Source organism: Takifugu flavidus, chromosome 10 (genome assembly GCF_003711565.1).
Source record: "Takifugu flavidus isolate HTHZ2018 chromosome 10, ASM371156v2, whole genome shotgun sequence".
Taxonomy (NCBI): domain Eukaryota; kingdom Metazoa; phylum Chordata; class Actinopteri; order Tetraodontiformes; family Tetraodontidae; genus Takifugu; species Takifugu flavidus.
The window spans coordinates 11977551-11992514 of record NC_079529.1 but is presented as its reverse complement, the minus strand read 5'-3'; the positions used below and the strand labels follow the sequence as shown (position 1 = coordinate 11992514).

Below are 14964 nucleotides of genomic sequence, written 5' to 3'. Positions count from 1 at the left end.
TGGTCTGTCGCTGCTGTGGCTCTTATCATCTGTGTTGTCTCTGTCATCTGTGTCCTGAGACTGTGGTGAGTTTGCACCTTTGGGGTTTTTTTTTGCTTTTGAAATCTGTAAATGCTGGAAGTTCACCATCCCTCTGCTGTCCTACAGGAAAGCAGGACAAAAGACAAGAGCAAAGAATGAGAACAGCACATACATGTCTCTGCAGAAGACACACCCAACATCAGATTCAAAGAGTGTTTGCATTTTTTACATTTTTAAATAAGGATGCAGATCATTTGAGCAGTCTGAAATTATTGAATTACAATATTAATGGAACAACTCATTTTAGGATCCCACAATTATGTTGTGAATTACTTCAGCATAAAAAAATCCCCAAAAACTAAAAGCCATTTGATAAATAGAACATTTTTTCCAGGACAACTTCTGCATTTATGAAGCCCTGTGATTTCAGGAAACAGTCTTCTTCAGACCAGTGGCCCAAAAGGAGTCTCTGGGTTTAGGATTAGGGGAAGGGAATGGGTTTACTCTTGGTGGAACGGCCGAGGGGAGGGGTCCAGAGCCGGGCGGCAAGGCAGAGGTACCGATGAGGGGCGAGCGGCAGACGAGTCGAGGCCAGGCAGAGGAGTCGAAGCCGGGGAAGCAGATTATAGCTGGAGCCACGGAGGCAGAGTGCGTGGTCGGAGACAGGAAGCAGGCAGGTTTCCTGGGGAACAGGCGAGGGAGGCAGGATGAAGACAGGCAGGTCTGGGATGAGCTGCAGCGGAGCCGACAGGTGAGTGGAGTTGGCCTGATGAGGTGGGAGTGGCTGACAGGTAGAGTGGAAAACTACTGAGGGCAGGAAGCAAGGAAAAGAGTTGGGGTTCACTTTTTCCAAAATTTTAGAATCCTGCTCCAGACCCCTTTCTTCTTCTTCTTTTTCTCCTTCTTTTCAATGTAGTTCTGATGAAAGGAGGAATTGGTTTTAGTTTTCACATCCACACATTTAAACTTCCAAAACCAGGAGTGACGGGACAAACAAATCTGCGGCTGCTTACCCAAAGCTGCTGGAAGTTCTCTTGGAAGCGCTCAGTTTCCTGCTTTCTCTCCTCCTCTTGCTGTTTGCGCAGGGTCTCTTGTTCCTGGAGTTTCTCCTCCAGCTCTGACTGGTGTTTTCTCCACCGCTGAGCTTCGGTCTGCCAGGACTCGATCACCGTGGTCAGCTGCTTCTTCAAGCAGTCGTCCCTCTCTTCCCTCATCCCTCTCTCAAGCTGCTGTCTCAGCCTCTCCTCTCTCTCACGCATCTCACGCTGGTCCTTCTCTCTCTCCTCCAAGAGCTTCCTCTGGAATTCTTCCTGCAGGCCAATGAGCCTCTGCCTCATCCACGCCTCCATCTGCTGTTCTTTTTCTGAGAATTGCAGTTTCAGAGCCTCTTCTTTCTTGGAGAGCTCTACGTGGTCTCCGTGCTCCGGACTCTGGTGGCTGTCATTGGTTCCACTGCGCAACAGACGAATTTTAAGTCGTTTTCCTGACTGTGTCGTATTTATAGTTTGGTTAGTGGCTATTGCTTTATGTTGTTATGTTTGGTAGTTGGGTTTCTGCTTGTTAATTGGGTGGTTGCTTTGCGATGGTTGTTCTGAGGATTATACCCTTTATTTAGTGTCAGACGACATTATTGTGGTCGTATTTAAGCTGTTAAGTGTGTGACAATTTCTGTCCAAGCTTTATATCGTTAATTACCACGTGAAGCGCGTGTTAATTTATGCGTGTATATACCTCTATTTGACCACTAGATGGCAGCACAGTTATTCAAGAGACTCCATTATTTGGAACGCTTTTATTCTCGTTTATAGTTGAGAATTAAGTTAAGTTTGGTTAAGTATTAAGTTAAGTTTCTTTAAAAATTTAGTTTTTTTGGCCCAATTCATGCATTGGTGGTTCAGTGGTAGAATTCTCGCCTGCCACGCGGGGGCCAGTCGAGAATAGTTGTAACGGAGAACCAGCCAATCAGATCGAAGCTTCCCGAAGACCTCAGAGGGAGAGTTCGAATCCAGCTTGGGGCATTATCAAATCGAAGATATGTGTTTTAAAAATTCACGATAATAAAAATGTTTAAAGAGCATCGCAGTTTCTGTGAGTTTCTGTGAGTTTAATGAGCCACAAATGCTTGCTGCTCTTTTTAGGAGCACAGCAGTCTATTAAAGTGTAGTTTGTATCATAGCATAGTTTTAGTGACAAATTCTAAATTGCAAGTAGCAGATATGAACAGGGAAAAGCTACGTTATCCCCTTATTCTGCTGCAAATAATCTGATGAGATAGGTGGGGAACAAATTCAGTTGGGGATTGACAGATGGAATATTAGTGTTGTTAGTATTATACATGAGTTCTTTAGATATTGTTTTCAATTCAGGACTCTGCCGCCTTTAGTTGGCTTTTGCAAAGACAGAAATGTTGACAACAGTATGGACCAAAGTGGGAAATTCAATTTTATTTAAACACAAACACACTCATAAAACATTAAATCTCAAACTATGTACAGGAGTTAAATATTAAATGTAAAACAATGTACAATAGTGCAACATTAAATCTCAGTGCAACATTAAATCTCAAACTGTGTACAATTGTGCAACATTAAATCTCAGTGCAACATTAAATCTCAAAGTGTGTACAAGAGTGCAACATTAAATCTCAAAGTGTGTACAAGAGTGCAACAATAAATCTCAAAGTGTGTACAGGAGTTAAATATTAAATCTAAAACTATGTACAATAGTGCATAATTAATTTCATAACTATGTACAGTCGTGCAACATGCATTCCTGGCATGTAGTTCATTTTGTCCTTTCCTTCATCCATCTTCGTCTCTCTGCCTCAAAGAAAGGAGTGGCCACAAACTCTTTCCAAGTCATCTCTCGGGCCATCCCCTTGTCCCGATATAGAGAATAGACTTTGGATGGGCAGTAAATGTGTTTACATGCCACTCCAGGGAACCTTGTATGTATATGTGGGCTGTTTGGTCCCTGTTTAAGAGTCAAATGGCAGAACCTGCAGAGGCGATCAGGTGGCTGAGAGTCGGGTCTCTGTCTCCGAGCTTTTTCCTCCACACGCTTTTTGGTGGCCTCCAGCTCCCTCTGGAAAAACTCTGACGCGGCAAATTGTTCAAAGGGCATTCTGGGGTCAGAGAGTCCCTCAGCAGCATAAGTCTGATGCACCTTCCTTGAGCAGTAGAAGTAGCGAACAGGACCCTGCTGATAGAAAAAGTGGATGGAAGATCCATCAGTCCCATACCGAGACTTGGGCTGTCCACAGGCGAGACAGGGTTTCGTCTGTCTCATCTTCTGCTCTGGTCGCTGCTGCTGCATCTCTAGAATGCCCTGCACAATTTTTTCAATGGAGTCCTGCGTCAGAGGCGTGGGCAGGGCGGCTGCTGCTACTGGCATAGCATCTGCACACAGATGAAAAGAAAAACAATAGAAATCAGATACGGCATGGACTTTGTTTGTCTGACATGAAATAAATGTGGTAACGGTGTATTTACAGCTCTGGACTTGCAGATCAGAGTTATGGATGCTCAGCATCTCCCTTTCCATCTCCACGTCCTCCTCCATGGCTGTGTTAAAGACAAAAATACCGGCTACAGGTTATAAGTAGAAAAGAAAAAAACCTTTTCCCAAAGTTGAACTTGTCACATGAAGGAATTAGCATACCCAGGGGCTCAGCTGGGGCCTTCATGGGATGCTCAGCAGGTGTGGAAGATGTGGTGGGCTGCTGCCTCTTCAGCAGGTTCTGCTGCAACCTGGACATTCGTGTACCTGGAACGCAGCGCCTGCCTATGACAAAATCGGCATAGCCATCACCTCTGCTGTCCCAGATCTCCTTCCACCTGCTCTTGGCTCGGGCACCAAATCCAACCAGCTGGTCGTCTTCAGATGAGGCAGTCACTCCATCCCCTCTTCCGGCCTCATAAGTGAGGAGAGCCTGGATTTCTTGGAAACTGAGGGCATAACTCACAAATGACTGGAGGCTGTCCTTACTGTGGCTGTCAGCCATACAGAGACCTGCTGCCTCCTCGCTCTGCACGTTCTTGATAAGATACACGGTGTATCCTACGTCATTGTGCAAAAGCCATCTGAATGACTTCCCTTTATATTTACCAAACTGCAGGACATAGTCTCCCTGCACCTCCATCTTATCTGAGGGATCCCCCCCTTTGTCGAATGATTGCCAAAGCGTTCTGCCATACGAGGTAATAATAATAACAACAACAACAATAATAATAATAATAATAATATAATAATAATAATAATAATACTAATACACCACCACACACAAACCCACAGAGACCGACAGACCAATAAGTTTACATTCTGATGTGTAGAATGACAATATTCATTCATAATTTAAGACTTTATAATAATTCTTTACATAGGGTGCTGAAGCACGTCGTTTACAACCCAACTACCGAGATTTCAGTGCCACGACAAGTAAATCGATTACTTGAATATAAAATATCAACAAGTTCATTCATCACTATCGTGTAATTTAAGACAAGCAACAGATAATATTGAATTAGAATCTCAATGCAACCTTGGCGTTTCATTGGAGCGATCTGGCTATACATAGTTTGTTCTGCACGTTCATATTTCACTGTAATTTGTCTTTAGCAGTCACCAAGGGTGGAATAAAATAATCGACAAAGTTGGCGACGAGTTATGACCATAATAAAATATAAAAAACTAGCTGGACAAGATATGAGTATATTGTAGCATGACAAATACATTATAATTTAGGGCCAATTATAACATGTTCCTTGCTAATTTAGGACAAAATTGGCCACAGCCTATGCACAATTACGAAAGGTTTCCTCATTAATTTAGAAGGAAATCAAGCCCAAACTTACCTTCAGCGAAGTTTACCAAAGAATGAACTTTCCGGAGAGGAGCCGCTCTTCATAGAAACGGCAGAACAGCGCCACAGGATGATAGCGGCCGGAAATATATTGCGTCCGTAGTGGTTTAGCACTACCATTGAAAATGAATGGGAAACGGTTTAGGGCCGTTTAGCTAAACAACTCTCGATCCCCTCGCGGGAGGCCCGGGTTCGATTCCCGGCCAATGCAAGTTGTTTTTATCTTATTCTTATGTTTTATTGAATTTGATGGTGGCTGTCATTGGTTCCTTTCTGCAACTTCTCCAGATCAGAGCACTTCTCTTTGCTCACTTTGAGATCATCCCTTTGAGATCAGAGGGTGACCCCTCTGACCAAGCTGATTTAGTTTATGCTCATGGCTTATATAGAACTCGAAATTTGCAAGCTTTCTCTGGTGTCCATCCCTGAAATAAGCATTAGGTCTGCATCTAAACCCATAAAATAACCATGTCACTCACAGTCACAGGTGTCCGCCAGCATTACCTCATAGAGTTTTAAAATGGATGCCCAGGCTTGGCGTGTCATCCTGCCTTAGTGGCAGTCAAGGCAAAGTTTGATCATGTGACTCCCTCCCCCAGAGAGAATGGCAACCCTCGGCAGGATGTGGTCCTGGAGAACCCAGCTTTGTACTACTGCGCAGTCAAAAAGGACAAACAAAATCTCAGGAATTACACCCCACAATGATAACGAATCGCAGCAGAGATACAAATGTATCTCAGCATCTTAAATCCACAGGATTGTCTGTAATGTCTCCCTCTGGAGCCTGCTTCGGTCGAAGGTTAAAAGAAGCGCATGGTCACATGTGCTTTTCTGTGAGTAACTGTCAAATGTGTTCCAGAATGTCCTGCTCCATGTCTGATGCAGAATCTACCCTAATCTTCTACAGCAAGTCCCAGAACTGATCATTACTCCTCTCTTATTTATTTAAAAAGTGAAAAATGTGAGTGGTTTGTGTCAGATTGCGCTGAGATCACACAAGAGTCTATGGGAAATGTGTGCGTCGTTTCACCTGAGAAGCAGTTAGATGTTTGAATGACGAAAAGTGATGCTGACCAGTCCAGTTGGTTGTGATATGTAAAGACGAGCCTGTGATATAATGTCAAAACACACTAATAGTCTGTATTATATCAATACAATCTTAATTACAATAACAATTATTGTATTAACAAATGTATTTTGATAGTGAAAGAGATGTGGTGTGTAAAGTAAACACAGTGCACACCTGTGTGGTCTATTGATAGAAATAATCGAGTCTGGATGGACAAAGGAGTGAAATGTTTGTGACTGACACTGTCTTAATATAACCAGGGTGAAGGTTTTTGAAGGCAGCTAACATGTCTCCATTTAGCAAAATAACTTATTTGTGACCAAAATCAAGTTATTATCCACAGCATTTGAACTACCGTAATTTCCGGACTACAGAGCACACCTGATTAAAAGCCGCATAATCTAATTTTAGAAAGAAAATCAGTTTTGTACTTATACAAGCCGCACCTGATTTTAAGCCGCAGGTATCCCACGTAGTAATATGAAAAATTAGAATGAAAACATTCAGTACGGTAGATGTTTTTATTACCGTAAGAGACGAGTCACTGACGAGTGACAGACAGGTAAGAAACAACAGCCACTCTTTTCACTTGTATGTTTATACAGAGACCTTAAATCCAATTTTTATCACATCAGGATTTTTTAACTTTTCTTTTAATCTAATCCGTTTAGCAACATAAATATATTGTACCGGTAAATGCTTTTTTTTTTTTTTCTAACGGTGTCTGTAATGCAGCTACCTTGAAATATACGTTTGTATCAGCTACACACAAATTACATTGTTTATGCTTTTTTACTCAAACAATGAACAAACTAAACCTCCCGATGGCCCACCTCTAAAATCTTCTATTTTCATGGCGGTGGCGATTGCTTTTGCCTTCCGTCTGATTTGTACAGTGGAAACAACGCGGTCGCCTGCTCACTGTGTGTTCACCCAGTCTTCCAGAACCTTCTCAAGCTCGGGCCACCTGCGATATTTACGTCTAAAAGCTTTTGTCCTCTTTTTGCTTTGGATCAGTTCTTTATGCTGGCGTCTCCACTTTCTCCCCATTGATTACCGTAATGCCAAGATTACGCGCGGCAGCTTGATTTCCTTCTTCAACCGCCAGAGTGATCGCTTTTAACTTAAAAGTCGCATCATATGCTTTTCTTCTAGTATTTTCCATGTTGATGAGAGTTAGTAAAAATGACTGATTCACAATAGTTGTGATAGTGCGCCACGAAAAAAACCCATAAATAAGCCACACCGTAGAATAAGCCGCAGTATTTAAAGTGTAGAAAAAAAGTAGCGGCTTATAGTCTGGAAATTACGGTAAATGCTGCTTATTTCAGAGCAATATACTGACCAGGACGATGGAATTTATTTTATATTGGGAACAATAATGCAATTTGCGAGATTCAATCTAGCAAATTAGTGAGTTTTAAAGGTTAAATGGGTAAGCTTTAAGTTGGATTTATTTTTTCTTTACATTTAGAGGTGTCCATGATTCTACTGTTCATTTTAGGCATGTCTGTCAGCCTCAGTATAAAGAAATCAAGGGGTTTTTTTGGAGGAGTGTTTCAGGAAGACATTACCCAACTGTTTTGTCATGCTGGGCTGTGTGACAGAATGATGATGCCAGCATGTCAGTTAGTTCCTCTTTTGTCCCAGCATTAACAAAGCCATATGGTATGGTCAGATAGCCAAACAGCCATAAAAGGTTTATTAATTGGTTTTCAATGTGTCCTTTTCACTTTAATTCACTTTCATTCTCTATGTGGCAATAAAAGAAAATTACAATTTCTTGTATATTTTATGTTGTACATGTTTTAATAATGAATTTCATGATAAACATTCATTGTCTAACTGAGGTATGTGCATTGATTTTGTTCCTTAAAACTAACTCATGTATTGTGGTTTAGGTGGAACTGAAGCCCTAAACCAGAGTCAATGCAGATGTAAACGTTGGTATTTAAAGATTTTGGATTAAAACACATTTCTGTGTTTGACTTTTTGGTTGATTTTTTTGAAAGATTATCTGCTCTTCTTCAAAGCTGTGGCAGCACCTCTTTAACCCTCTAGAACTCAAAGACCATGTGCGTGTGTTGTAAAACACATGATCTGATCTGTGCAAATTGGGAAACTAATAGGTTGCTAAAATGCTGTTTGTGTTCATGTGTGAACAGTCACACATTAACACATTAAGGGACCTTAATTTTGGATATTCTTTTCTTGGTGTATTAGTGACAATTTCTTATTTATTTAGCTCTGTACTTTAGCATTTTTACTGAGGGCAGCAGATTTCTGCATCATTGTTGGCTTCTCTTAGTGTACTTGTTTTTAAAACCACAAACCTGTATGCCACTTTATTTGTTCTAAGGTCAACCTACAAATTAAGAATGAAAAGTAAAAAACAGGCTTCAAAATGTTGATTAATCAATTAAGTTTTTCCTGTCTTCAAGGTAAACCTTCAATAGCTTCATAAACACTCCACACTATGAGGTCAGGTCTGTTGGTAAATTGCACATTTATTTATTTATTTTTCTTATTAATTCTAGGATTATATAATAAATGCTATAACTCTCGAAAAACAAGTAATTATCGATGATTATTGGGCTGGTTAAGGCTAGTTAATGTTAACTATTCTGTTCAAAACAAAATCAAAAGTCTCAAACTGGTAGTCTAAGTGAAACAGATGGCTGACTCAGGGAACACACCTTGAGTGTGTCAACTTTATTAAATCATGTATTACATTCTAATAACGTTTTCATGTCTGTTATCAAATCTTAACTGAAAATGTCACATTTATTATTACCTGTTTAAGTGCCTAAACTAAAGTGCATCACTTAAAAAATATATATAAAAATTACTTGTTCTTTACCTATGGAAGTGAGTTTCTATGGGGATTTTTTTTGTTAAAGGCTTTTAGGCCATTTTAAGATAGAACGGTTGCACTTCCTCAAACTTTGTTATTTCACAAAACCAAAATGTTCAGCAGAAACATTAGAAGATAGTTGGTGAGAGGAATAACTCCAGTGTATTCTTTTGGACTGTAAAAAAGTTATAGAACATAACATAACACATAATATAACAATCAATCAATAAATTTTTATTTATATAGCGTCTCTTACAATCAAAATTGTTTCTAGGCACTTTCCAGAATCCCAGGGCCTGACCCCAGACAAGCAACAGTGGCAGGAAAAACTCCCTTTAACAGGAAGAAACCTTGAGCAGGACCAGGCTCATGAGGGGGGACCCTCCTGCTGATGGGGGGCTGGGTAGAGTAGAGAGTAGAAGAGAGGAGAGGAGAGGAGAGGAGAGGAGAGGAGAGGAGAGAGGAGAGGAGAGGAGAGGAGAGGAGAGGAGAGGAGGAGAGGAGAGGAGAGGCAGAGATCATAGAGATACATTAATAGTAGAAGCTGCTGGTATAAGAGTGGGTCAGCAGGGTCGGAGGTCGGCAGGCCAGCATACTGCTAGACCTGTTGATGGATACAGAGGGGGTGGGGGGGAGCAGAGAAACTATACAAGAAATAACATCATCAGTGCTGATGGCAGGAGGGTCCCCCTACAACATAACATAACATGTTATGTTATATAACAACATCTTATATAACATAATGTAACAACATAACATAACAAAATAAAATATCACTGAATTTTCAGAGACTTGTGGCATAGGAGACACACAACACACACACACACACATGCTCACACACATGCACAATGTACTCATGCATGGTTAGCACAGCAGTGAACTGCGGATTTTGCAACTTTAGCTGAAACTGCAACATCCTCTTTGGAGCACTATTAGTTTCTGGGTTTGCTTTTTGGGTTTCTTATGCTTAAACTACTGGAACATTTTAATGCAACATTTGTCCCACAGAAGAGAAAAAATAAAGTCAAAGAATGGCAGTTCTCACCTGGATCATTCTGCTTGTCCTTGTGAACACAGACACAGGTAAGCATTGCTGTTGAGGACATTTAAAAGGCATTTGAAATTTTCAGATGGTTTAAAGTACTTAAAGTACTCACATACTAAGTTTTAGGTCAAAATCATTTTATTTAGTATGTTTGTAATAAACCACCCTAAATGTGTTTCATTTATTTAAAGTAACTTTTTGGAATTTTAAATGTAATCATTTTATGAGAATTTAAGTATCTTCTGCACTGGTGTCTCAATTGACAGGTTCATCAGTGATGTTGAGGGAAAGATGTATGTTGGGATTCTGTGTCTCTTTCCCTGAAGAGGAGATAAAAGCCGAGGCTGGACTATGCGTTGTGATACCATGTTCTTTCAGCACACCGTTTTCTTTCACACCCCAGAATATGGTTTGGTTCAAATGTGATGCCTCCAAATCAAAGTGTGCTGAATCAGATATCATATTCCATCTGAACAGACGAAAAGTTCAAGACGGGTTCAGAGAACGAGTGTCGCTGCTTGAGCCTGATTTGCGTCTCGAAAACTGCAGCATCATTGTCAATGACTTGACAGAGTCAGACTCTGGATCCTATCAGCTCAGACTCAATGGTGTGAATTATTATGGGAATCAAGAAGGATTTACGTTTCCAGTAAGGGCATTTGTTTCTGCTAAAGGTAGGAGTCTGATGTCTGCAGCACAAAAACACTTCTCACATTTAAATGGCACATTAGTTTGTATCTTTCTTTATTCTTTCCAAGTGGAATTACATAATCTGTCAAGTTGATTTACCATCACCAAGTCTGTAGTTCTCACAGAATAAGTATTAAAGTGCCTAATATATTGCAACATATCCTGTATGGCTTCATCCAGATGCAATAGATTTAAAATGTTCAAAACTTACCTGCATAAAACCGCTTGAGCGTTGCTGACCCCTAGGGGCTGCGAGTAGGAGCTGCAGTCCTTTCTGAAACGACTAAGAATTAAAAACGCTTCTGGGAAATGTTTCCAAGTAATCTAAAATTATGCAAACATTATCTTAAAACTCAGGCGTTGATGGATTCCACATGTTTTTCTCTCTGATCAGCTCTGAGCCAGAAGCCCACAGTGACGGTTCCTCCTCTGACCGAGGGCCAACAGGGCTCGCTGACCTGCACGGCTCCTGGTCTCTGCTCTGGATCTGTCCTAAAATCACCTGGACGTGGACAGAAGGAGGAAAGGAGGAGTTTCGCTTCACAGAAAGCATATCTGTTGAGAAGATGACTGAGGTCACATGGAAAATGAGCTCAACTTTGACCTTCAACTCATTGGCTGAATCTCATGACGCCAATGTCACCTGTGCAGTTCGCTACAGCAACAACATTACAACACTTGAGACTGTTACTCTGAATGTGACATGTGAGTAGTTTTCCTCTTTGCTTTTAGTTTCTGCCAAAAAGTAAATTAATTTCTATAACTCGAGTGAGAATAATGCTGTGATTCTGCTTTTCAGATGTTAAAGAAATCAAAGTATCGGGGGCTTTAATTATAAGGGAGGGTGAGACTCTGAATCTAACTTGTAGTCTTGATAGTTTCCCTCCCTCTGTCCTCACATGGACAAAATCTCCAGAAACAACAGAGACATTTTTGCAAATCAATTCCAACGATTTCTGTGGAAGTAATAATAACAGCAGGAGCTTCCAGCTGGAACAAAGGGATGGGATGGCAAGTTTTTCTCTTTCAAATGTAAAAACCGAAGATTCCGGCCAATACATTTGTACAGCAAAGCATCTCAATACGACCCTGATGGAAAAAGTTGACATAAAAGTGATTTGTAAGTAAATCTAAATTATTTTTAAAATATTAAGCCTAGGTCTTCCACAGGTATTTGATTCAGACATGATTGTGGTGGTTGTGATGAAATACTTACGAAGGCATACTTTTATTCCTTGTCACAATATTCTCCTTCTAGACCACCCAACTACAGCATTACTCAAATACTTTAATGGGCTCTTCTATGGCCCTTCCTTTGAGGGACATTTAATCAAAATCCGTTTATAGACTTTGTAGTTACTAACAGAAACAGCAGGTGTCACATAACCTCCTTTGAGGAGCTAATTGGTTAATAATTAATTGGTTCCAGAAGTTGTTTTGTAACCTGAAAGTTACATAAGTAGAGACGCGTTTTCCATGTAAATGCCCTAATCTGTTCCAAGCACCCAAATATTCGGACATAATTTTTTTTATAAATCATAAAAATGCCTCAAAACATGTAACAAATACATGTTACAATTAGATTACCGCACAATAAATGTAGGAATTCAGTGCAAGGCTTCTCCAGGAACAAAATGAACTTTATTACAGGCTAATCTTACATTAGCCGTCATTACTAGCAACAAACGTTTACACTTGTGATAACACCGCCATCTAATGGACAAACATACGAACACCCACAACAAATAAAAGTTAAACGAAGGCGACGCTGGGATACACACAAACTTGTACATATTGACGTCCCTCCTAGCCAATGGGATGACAGGAAAATGCTAGGCGATAGCCAATGGCAGAGCAGCTACTAGCATGTTCGCTTTCGCTAAACTCCGCGAGCTGCGAGTAGCAGTGGTAGCGTATTTTTGCCTTTCATATCCTGAAATTTCTTTCGTAACAAGAGGAAATATTTTCCCGTTGAGACGTTTCGTAACCTGAAAATTCCGCATGTAGAGACATTCGTAAGTAGAGGTCCCACTGTATCATAATTGTCATACTGATTACCATATTTTCACGACTATAAGGTGCACCTAAAACACTGAGATTTTCTCAAAAATCGACGGTGCGCCTTATAATATGGTGCGCCTTGTGTGGACTGAGTTCCAAAATCTGCTGTGCGCCTTTGGTGGGTGCACGACGGTAAACGCTCCACCAATCGATTAGCGGCACACCTGCGCGTAAGGAACCCCTAAAATGGCACCGGTCAAGCGAGACACGTATGAACGAGGCTTACTTTAAACTGCAGGCCATCGAATATGCGGCTGAAAATGGCAATCGAGCAATCGTAGTGTTTTCGCTTTATGAGGAGGCGGCATCTCTCCATACGCGCAAGGACAACTGTTGCGCAGCAGCTGCCTGCGGATTACCAGGAGAGGGTGGCCATCTTCCCTAACCCTAACCCTAACCAGGAGAGGGCGGCCATCTTCCCTAACCCTAACCCTAACCAGGAGAGGGTGGCCATCTTCCCTAAACCTAACCCTAACCCTAACCAGGAGAGGGTGGCCATCTTCCCTAACCCTAACCCTAACCCTAACCAGGAGAGGGCGACCATCTTCCCTAACCCTAACCCTAACCAGGAGAGGGTGGCCATCTTCCCTAAACCTAACCCTAACCAGGAGAGGGTGGCCATCTTCCTAACCCTAACCCTAACCCTAACCAGGAGAGGGCGGCCATCTTCCCTAACCCTAACCTGGAGAGGGCGGCCATCTTCCCTAACCCTAACCCTAACCAGGAGAGGGCGGCCATCTTCCCTAACCCTAACCCTAACCAGGAGAGGGTGGCCATCTTCCCTAACCATAACCCTAACCCTAACCAGGAGAGGGTGGCCATCTTCCCTAACCCTAACCCTAACCCTAACCAGGAGAGGGCGACCATCTTCCCTAACCCTAACCCTAACCAGGAGAGGGTGGCCATCTTCCCTAACCCTAACCCTAACCTGGAGAGGGCGGCCATCTTCCCTAACCCTAACGAGGAGAGGGTGGCCATCTTCCCTAACCCTAACCCTAACCAGGAGAGGGTGGCCATCTTCCCTAACCCTAACCCTAACCAGGAGAGGGCGGCCATCTTCCCTAACCCTAACCCTAACCAGCAGAGGGCGGCCATCTTCCCTAACCCTAACCCTAACCAGGAGAGGGCGGCCATCTTCCCTAACCCTAACCAGGAGAGGGTGGCCATCTTCCCTAACCCTAACCAGGAGAGGGTGGCCATCTTCCCTAACCCTAACCCTAACCAGGAGAGGGTGGCCATCTTCCCTAACCCTAACCAGGAGAGAGCGGCCATCTTCCCTAACCCTAACCCTAACCAGGAGAGGTTGGCCATCTTCCCTAACCCTAACCCTAACCAGGAGAGGGTGGCCATCTTCCCTAACCCTAACCAGGAGAGGGCGGCCATCTTCCATAACCCTAACCCTAACCAGGAGAGGGCGGCCATCTTCCCTAACGCTAACCAGGAGAGGGCGGCCATCTTCCCTAACCCTAACCCTAACCAGGAGAGGGTGGCCATCTTCCCTAACCCTAACCAGGAGAGGGCGGCCATCTTCCCTAACCGTAACCAGGAGAGGGCGGCCATCTTACGTAACCCTAACCCTAACCAGGAGAGGGTGGCCATCTTCCCTAACCCTAACCAGGAGAGGGCGGCCATCTTCCATAACCCTAACCCTAACCAGGAGAGGGCGGCCATCTTCCCTAACCCTAACCAGGAGAGGGTGGCCATCTTCCCTAACCCTAACCAGGAGAGGGTGGCCATCTTCCCTAACCCTAACCCTAACCAGGAGAGGGTGGCCATCTTCCCTAACCCTAACCAGGAGAGAGCGGCCATCTTCCCTAACCCTAACCCTAACCAGGAGAGGGTGGCCATCTTCCATAACCCTAACCCTAACCAGGAGAGGGTGGCCATCTTCCCTAACCCTAACCCTAACCAGGAGAGGGTGGCCATCTTCCCTAACCCTAACCAGGAGAGGGTGGCCATCTTCCGCACCTACTGCCGCCACAAGATAACCGCGCCCAGCCACATCACCAACATGGATGAGATCCCTCTGACTTTTGACATCCCTTTGACCCACAAAGTGGAGAAAAAGGACCAGCACGGTGGCGATACGCACAACGGGGCACGAGAAGTCATTGTTCACCGTGGTTCTCGGCTGCCATGGAAACGGACAGAGCGCTGGATGACGGAAGGCAAACACTCCTTCACAAAGACTATGAGGCAGCGGCGGGCAAGTTATGCCATCATATGCGGGTGGATTGTAGACGCATGGGCTATGATACCGTCTTCATGTATTGTAAGAGCTTTCACAAAAGGCGCCATCAACCAGACGGTGAGTCTGATTCAGATGATTAAGAAGAGGAATTCGGGATGTTGGACATTGAAAT

The 14964-nt window shown here is 42.8% G+C and overlaps 3 protein-coding genes and 1 long non-coding RNA gene across 5 annotated transcripts; 2 read left to right on the top strand and 2 right to left on the bottom strand.

Moving 5' to 3' along the window:
* Positions 1-412: 412 nt before the first annotated feature.
* LOC130532445 (golgin subfamily A member 6-like protein 22) lies at positions 413-1649 on the bottom strand. Its single transcript, XM_057045099.1, has 3 exons — positions 1645-1649; positions 1035-1473; positions 413-939 (listed from the first exon to the last, which is right to left on the bottom strand). The coding sequence occupies exons 1-3, from the start codon at positions 1647-1649 to the stop codon at positions 862-864; spliced, it is 522 nt and encodes a 173-aa protein (XP_056901079.1). The 3' UTR covers positions 413-861.
* Positions 1650-2440: 791 nt separating this feature from the next.
* Positions 2441-4262, bottom strand: LOC130532867 (uncharacterized). Of its 2 annotated transcripts, XR_008952448.1 has the most exons (4): positions 3682-4262; positions 3513-3584; positions 2647-3419; positions 2441-2564 (listed from the first exon to the last, which is right to left on the bottom strand). XR_008952448.1 is itself a non-coding variant. In XM_057045777.1 (3 exons), the coding sequence occupies exons 1-3, from the start codon at positions 4160-4162 to the stop codon at positions 2806-2808; spliced, it is 1167 nt and encodes a 388-aa protein (XP_056901757.1). In that variant the 5' UTR covers positions 4163-4262; the 3' UTR covers positions 2441-2805. The 2 variants fall into 2 exon arrangements, 1 of the variants encoding a protein (XP_056901757.1); XM_057045777.1 differs by having other exon boundaries at positions 2441-3419.
* A 5123-nt stretch (positions 4263-9385) lies between these two features.
* Positions 9386-11245, top strand: LOC130532680 (sialic acid-binding Ig-like lectin 14). The gene is made up of 3 exons (XM_057045442.1): positions 9386-9888; positions 10117-10524; positions 10935-11245. Exons 1-3 carry the CDS (start codon positions 9837-9839, stop codon positions 11108-11110), a joined length of 636 nt encoding a protein of 211 aa, XP_056901422.1. The 5' UTR covers positions 9386-9836; the 3' UTR covers positions 11111-11245.
* Positions 11246-11679: 434 nt separating this feature from the next.
* LOC130532682 (uncharacterized) lies at positions 11680-12576 on the top strand. Its single transcript, XR_008952399.1, has 2 exons — positions 11680-12208; positions 12293-12576. It is a non-coding gene; the product is annotated as an uncharacterized LOC130532682 (long non-coding RNA).
* Positions 12577-14964: the final 2388 nt, after the last annotated feature.

Excerpts from the sequence above, each read along its gene's own strand:
- LOC130532867 (XM_057045777.1), bottom strand. The coding sequence starts at position 4,162 with ATGGAGGTGCAGGGAGACTATGTCCTGCAGTTTGGTAAATATAAAGGG. Across the intron at positions 3,585-3,681 it reads GGCCCCAGCTGAGCCCCTGG|CCATGGAGGAGGACGTGGAG; the intron begins GTATGCTAATTC and ends TCTTTAACACAG. Across the intron at positions 3,420-3,512 it reads TGATCTGCAAGTCCAGAGCT|ATGCTATGCCAGTAGCAGCA; the intron begins GTAAATACACCG and ends ATCTGTGTGCAG.
- LOC130532445 (XM_057045099.1), bottom strand. Across the intron at positions 940-1,034 it reads AGAACTTCCAGCAGCTTTGG|AACTACATTGAAAAGAAGGA; the intron begins GTAAGCAGCCGC and ends TCCTTTCATCAG.
- LOC130532680 (XM_057045442.1), top strand. The coding sequence starts at position 9,837 with ATGGCAGTTCTCACCTGGATCATTCTGCTTGTCCTTGTGAACACAGAC. Across the intron at positions 9,889-10,116 it reads CCTTGTGAACACAGACACAG|GTTCATCAGTGATGTTGAGG; the intron begins GTAAGCATTGCT and ends CTCAATTGACAG. Across the intron at positions 10,525-10,934 it reads GGCATTTGTTTCTGCTAAAG|CTCTGAGCCAGAAGCCCACA; the intron begins GTAGGAGTCTGA and ends CTCTCTGATCAG.